This window comes from Hibiscus syriacus, unplaced genomic scaffold, assembly GCF_006381635.1.
Source record: "Hibiscus syriacus cultivar Baekdansim isolate YM2019G1 unplaced genomic scaffold, ASM638163v2 tig00009236_pilon, whole genome shotgun sequence".
Taxonomy (NCBI): Eukaryota; Viridiplantae; Streptophyta; class Magnoliopsida; order Malvales; family Malvaceae; genus Hibiscus; species Hibiscus syriacus.
Window position 1 is genome coordinate 25,022 of NW_024062193.1, and position 5,906 is coordinate 30,927.

General features: G+C 35.9%; 1 protein-coding gene across 1 annotated transcript; it reads left to right on the forward strand.

Moving 5' to 3' along the window:
• The first annotated feature begins 380 nt into the window (after nucleotides 1-380).
• On the forward strand, nucleotides 381-4,936 carry LOC120203195 (SPX domain-containing membrane protein At4g22990-like). Its single transcript, XM_039203536.1, has 10 exons — nucleotides 381-433; nucleotides 895-1,015; nucleotides 1,695-2,006; nucleotides 2,202-2,306; nucleotides 2,417-2,871; nucleotides 3,249-3,541; nucleotides 3,635-3,813; nucleotides 4,109-4,299; nucleotides 4,400-4,533; nucleotides 4,681-4,936. Exons 1-10 carry the CDS (start codon nucleotides 381-383, stop codon nucleotides 4,917-4,919), a joined length of 2,082 nt encoding a protein of 693 aa, XP_039059467.1. The 3' UTR covers nucleotides 4,920-4,936.
• The last annotated feature ends 970 nt before the right edge of the window (nucleotides 4,937-5,906 follow it).

Sequence of the window (5,906 nt, forward strand, 5' to 3'; positions counted from 1 at the left end):
AATTTAGTAAATATCTATGATGTTTATTTCATAGATAATTTGTTTTTAGCTTCAGATGGCCTGTCCAATATTCAAGCAGTAATGCTTAATTTCATATTAAGGAGTTCCTTTTAAAAGTATTGACGCATCAGCTGTACATTTTAAAGGAATTCATTATGCCTTAAAAATGCTTGAAAATGTCCAAGTCTTAGTTGGCAAGGAGACGATTTAGCAAAATTGTACACGGAGAGAATGAATAACCATTAATATAATATTTTCTTTTCCCTGGTTGGCTTCTAGTTTCATACTTGTTCTCATTTGTTTTACTTAATATCTCAAGGACAACATGTTTATTTCTTCTAGCCTTATGCTAATATTTACTTCATTTATGGTAGCGAGAGATGGTTGCCTTTGGGAAGAAGTTGAAAGAAAGGCAAATTCAGGAATGGCAAGGGTATGTTTCAAATTTTCGTATTTTGTGTATATTTTCTTCCTACATATTACATGTTTTTATAATTTTCCCCTATATTAAAACTAATCTTTTTGATCTTGCAACTTGCTGCTAGTTGCAGTTTAATATATTCTATTGTGACATTTTTCAATCATTTTAATGTCGTTTTGAATAATTGTTACCTTCTCTGGTAGCATATTGTCAGTGGCGAAGCTAGACACTCTTTTAGGGGACAAAGTGCAGTTTTACCCTTATATTAACTTATAATTTCACATTTTTAAGGGACTAAAGTGCAGCTTTTTATTTTTTTTGGGAGCCAAGGTCACTGCCTGTCCCCAGCTATGCATTTGCCACTATTAATCTTATGTGAACATGAAGAACTTAGATGTTTTGCGCATTGACAGATCTGAATGTTATTAGTGGGGGGACTTCATTTATGATGGTCATCTTTTAATTCTTTGCAGATTTTACATAAACTACAAATTAATGAAGAAGAGAGTAAAACAGTATGCTAATCAAATTGAAGTTGGGACACAAGATCGTCGACATGTTCTCAAGGATTTCTCAAGAATGCTAGATAATCAGGTATTTTGAAACATGAAGTTCAAAGTATCTGCATCTACTTCTCATGGAAACCTAAGACCAAAGGCTTGAATAATAGGGTATATTATGGAACCCACATAAACATACTGATATTCTGCTTTGGAAATCTGATTTATTTTACCCTTACCTTCACTTGCTCCTTCTCCTTCTCCTATTCATGCATTTTTAAGGGTAAACAAGTAGGAACTGAAAGTACAGGGGGATGGAATACAAATATGTTTATGGGATTTTTTTTAATTTCTCCTCTATGTTATTCATCTTTTGATGTTATTTGTTGAATCACATTTTACCACCTTTTTTTGTGTTAAAAAATTTCTTTAAAACAGTTCATATCAGGAATGAGCTGTATAATGTCCTAGGGGAAGAAACATGTCTTCATATAAAGGTTTAATCTAAAGAGAGATTATGATAATAAAGTTTTTGGTGGTCTTATCAGAGAATTTATGCACATTTTTCACTTCATTATGCCTTTGGTTTGTGGCAATTTTCTTTATTTTCATATTTGTTTCTGTATGCTCATTGTGCACCCATTCCCCGTGAATGCTGGTATGGTGTGGCTTCTTGTATGCTCACTAGTCACTACAATAAGCGAGCATGAAAAATGCTTTTCCCATGGTTCATTCTGATGTTTTTCTTATTCCTTTTTGTATCTAAATTTTAGATTGAGAAGATTGTCCTTTTTATATTAGAGCAACAAGGCCAGCTTGCAAGCAGGTTGACAAAGCTTAGAGAACAGCATGATGCACTTGAGGAGCAGCCAGAAATATCCCAAATAACTGAACTTAGAGAGGCTTATAGAACAGTGGGACAAGATCTTTTGAAGCTTCTCTATTTTGTTGAAATGAATGCCATTGGACTGCGAAAGATATTGAAAAAATTTGATAAACGCTTTCGCTATAGATTCACCGATTACTATGTCAAAACTCGTGCTAATCATCCTTATTCTCAGTTGCAACAAGTTTTTAAGCATGTGGTAATGTGTCAAATTCATACAGGCTTTGCTTTTCATTTTAGTCATCTCTATTTCTATCTTAATAAAGATTAGATGGGGTTTTCCAATCCAGCTCTTGCTCAGTTTTTAGATGAGATCGTGAACATGTAATTGTGGGGTACAAGGATGTTGTAGCCAGTACTCGGTATACTTACTTTCCAGTTGTACAATTTACAGGGTTTAGGGGCTGTTGTTGGAGCAATATCTCGTAATCTTCATGAACTCCAGGACCGTGAAGGAAGCTACTTATCAATTTATGATCCTCCTGCTCTTCCTCTCCAGGTTTTTCTAATGCATACATTTGTATTTAATTTGTCATCTTACTTCCTCTTCCAAACAAGTTATATGTTAATAAAGCTATGGGTATGGTAGTTTACTTGGATCATCTGCAGGATCCTGTTGTTGATGCAATAAAAGCAGCTGTGGATAGGTTATCTTACTCAACAAACTTCTTAAACTTTCTGGCCCAACATGCTCTAATCATGCAAGAAGAGCTACCAGCACCTGCTGATGAACGCATTGATGAAGAGAAATACCATTTCATGTCTCTCCTCTTGAACTTGGCAAACACATTCCTCTATATGGTCAATACATATATTATTGTCCCCACAGCAGATGACTACTCCATGAGCCTTGGAGCTGCTGCAACAGTTTGCGGTATTGTTATTGGGGCAATGGCTGTTGCACAGGTGTTTTCTTCTGTGTATTTTAGTGCGTGGTCTAATCGATCATACTTCAGACCTCTCATATTTAGCAGCATTGTCCTATTTGTGGGAAATGCCATGTATGCAATGGCTTATGATATGAATTCATTAACAGTTCTTCTACTTGGTCGGCTTTTTTGTGGGTATGTGTTCTTCCTTTTCCTCTTCTAACTTGTCAGCACTTGGAGCACCTATAGTATTGATGTCACAAGGCCTTTCTTTAGACATAATCAAAGCTAGCTTTATCAATTTAGACTGCAGTATGGTAGAACCTCTTAATGATGATGACTCTAAGTGAACAACAATTCTAAATTTTCCTTCTTGGATTACATTTATTATATTATTTGTATGGAAAACCCGAGGCTGATTGGAACCATGTAGGTTAGGAATAGGATCAGAGGTCAAATATGATTTCAGGACCTAAATTGTAACTTAAGCAATGAATGTTATCTGTTTAAAAGACTGAAAGATATATTACATTTTTACTTTTTCCAATTAATAATTAATCTTATCCTTGCAGTTTTGGTTCTGCTAGAGCTGTTAATCGTCGTTATATCAGTGATTGTGTACCACTAAAAATCCGGATGCAGGCATCAGCTGGTTTTGTTAGCGCTAGCGCTTTGGGGATGGCTTGTGGTCCTGCTCTTGCTGGCATACTTCAGACAAATTTCAAGATTTACAAGTTTACATTTAATCAAAACACTTTGCCAGGATGGGTTATGGCTTTGGCTTGGATTGTATATTTGATATGGTTGTGGATCTCATTTAAAGAACCATCCCATGATATAGAAGAACCTAATGCATCTGGTTCTGGTACATGTTCTTCTGTCGCTCATGTTTTGGCTCTTGACATGTTAAACAATCCGTTAAAATGATTGATTTGAATGTTATATTCTGTAAATACAGAAACAGTGGAAAATGGTGCAGTTGAGGAAGGTAAACAACCATTGCTGATTACTTCAGAAGAGAAGCAAGAAGATGACGAGGATCCAGAAGACGATGGAAGTGAAGAGGCTACAGAGGAATATCGTCAGCCTGCTACATCATTTATTTCAGCTTATAGATTACTTACACCCTCAGTAAAGGTATACGATTAATCAAATGTTGGCTTGAGTTCAAAAGTTATGTAGATCAGTCAAAGTGTGTATCGAAAGTAATTTGCAAACTAAAAGTAGTAAGCTTGCTGAAAAGAAAAAATAGTATACCTGGGAGATGTTTATGTTTTTCTTGTCAAGGAATGTGACTTGTGCATTGATTAAGCCCAAGAAAATAAGCTTAGTTGTATAGAAATTTTAAGATTAGATCTAACCCCTCTCTGGGAAGCTGAATTACATTTAATACTTGAATATTCTCTGACCTGGATTCTTGCAATATCATCAGGTTCAGTTGTTGATATATTTCATGCTCAAGTACGCAATGGAAATTTTACTCTCAGAATCTAGCGTCATCACCACATACTACTTCAGCTGGTCTACGAGCACAGTAGCTATCTTTCTTGCATGTCTTGGGTTAACAGTTCTTCCGGTAAACATTGTTGTTGGCAGCTACATTACCAATATGTTTGAAGACAGGTATCTTTAAACACCTGCACCATTTTTAATTAAACTTAAAATAACGTGGTATTCATATCTTTGCTGATCATGATCTCTGGAATTGTTTTATTCATTGCAGGCAAATTTTATTGGCATCTGAAATTATGGTTTGCATAGGCATACTACTTAGCTTCCATATGATAATACCATACACTGTACCCCAGTATGTCTGCTCAGGGCTTATCATGTTTGTTTCAGCCGAAGTGCTTGAAGGTAGATACCTTTTCATTTGTTTTTTTTTTCCATATAGAAATTAATTTTCTGAGGACGATGTCACCTTTTGTTTTTGTTTTCCTTCTAAGAAGGAAAGAGTTTGTTCCTTTCCACTTTAATGATGGGGGATTTCATTGCTGGCTTCAGGTGTCAACTTGTCACTACTCTCCCGGGTAATGTCATCAAGGCTATCTCGCGGAACCTACAATGGAGGACTACTATCAACAGAAGCTGGGACAATTGCTCGAGTTATTGCCGATGCCACGATAACACTTGCAGGATACTTAGGTCAGAGTCAGCTCTTGAATGTCACTCTCCTTCCTTCGCTGCTTATATGCGTCGCCTCTATTGTTGCTACATGCTTTACCTACAACTCCTTATATTGATCAAACTCAAACACAAGGTTAGTTTATAGCTTATGGTTTGGGGAATTATTGATTTTGCTGTGAAATGGGTTTTGAGCTGTCGGAACGTAAAATGACCGCAGCCAATCCATACCAACCTAATCAATGATTAATGTTGATAATGGTGTATTTACGTTCTTCTGGCTTATACAGAAAAAGAATATTACAAAAGATATACCCTCAAAGGCCCTGTTTTTGCTGCCACATAATTACAGGGAAAAGCAGGCATCTTTGCTTGATTGATTGCTCACTTCATGGATATGGACAAAGCTAAAAGACTTATCATCCGTATGTATGTATGTATGAGTATTGAATATGTGAAAAACCCTTTTGCATGAAATGCGTGTAAAGCAGACACCAATCCAATGGATATCCTCAGCATATGCTATATGGTCTTTAAACAGGAACCTATGTCTCTTGCATTATATGGTGAAAAATATAAATATTTGATGACCAAGTGAACTGGTTGTAGGGTTTCTTTCCATTGGCGGGTTAAAGCTCAAAGATGAAAATCAAGATTCTTGTGTTTCAGCCAGCCACAAACTGCCAAAAGAGAGTTGCCCTTTTAACTGATTGAACTTAATAAATCCAAATCCCATGTTTATTAATCATTTCAAAAGGTAAGATCCATATTTTTCATTTTTAATGTGGTTTTGTGATAGTAGATGGCAGCGGATTGATGAACGTTACTCGTAGTTGAAGGATTCAAACCTAGAAATCTAGACTCGATAAAGAACATGAAAGGAACAAGAATGGAGTTTGTGCCCAAAACTAGGTGTAGATGCTTAATTTGTCTGGGAAGTTAGAAGCCAGAAAAAAAAAAGAGAGTGGGGAAATAACTACCAGAAACGTGGGACATTTAACCACTAAAAAAGAAAGAGGGAGGTCAGTTTTTTTTTAACTACTGGAAACCATCAGAAATGAGATAGTTCACGTAGACACAAAAGAGAAAAAGAGAAGATCAGAGAA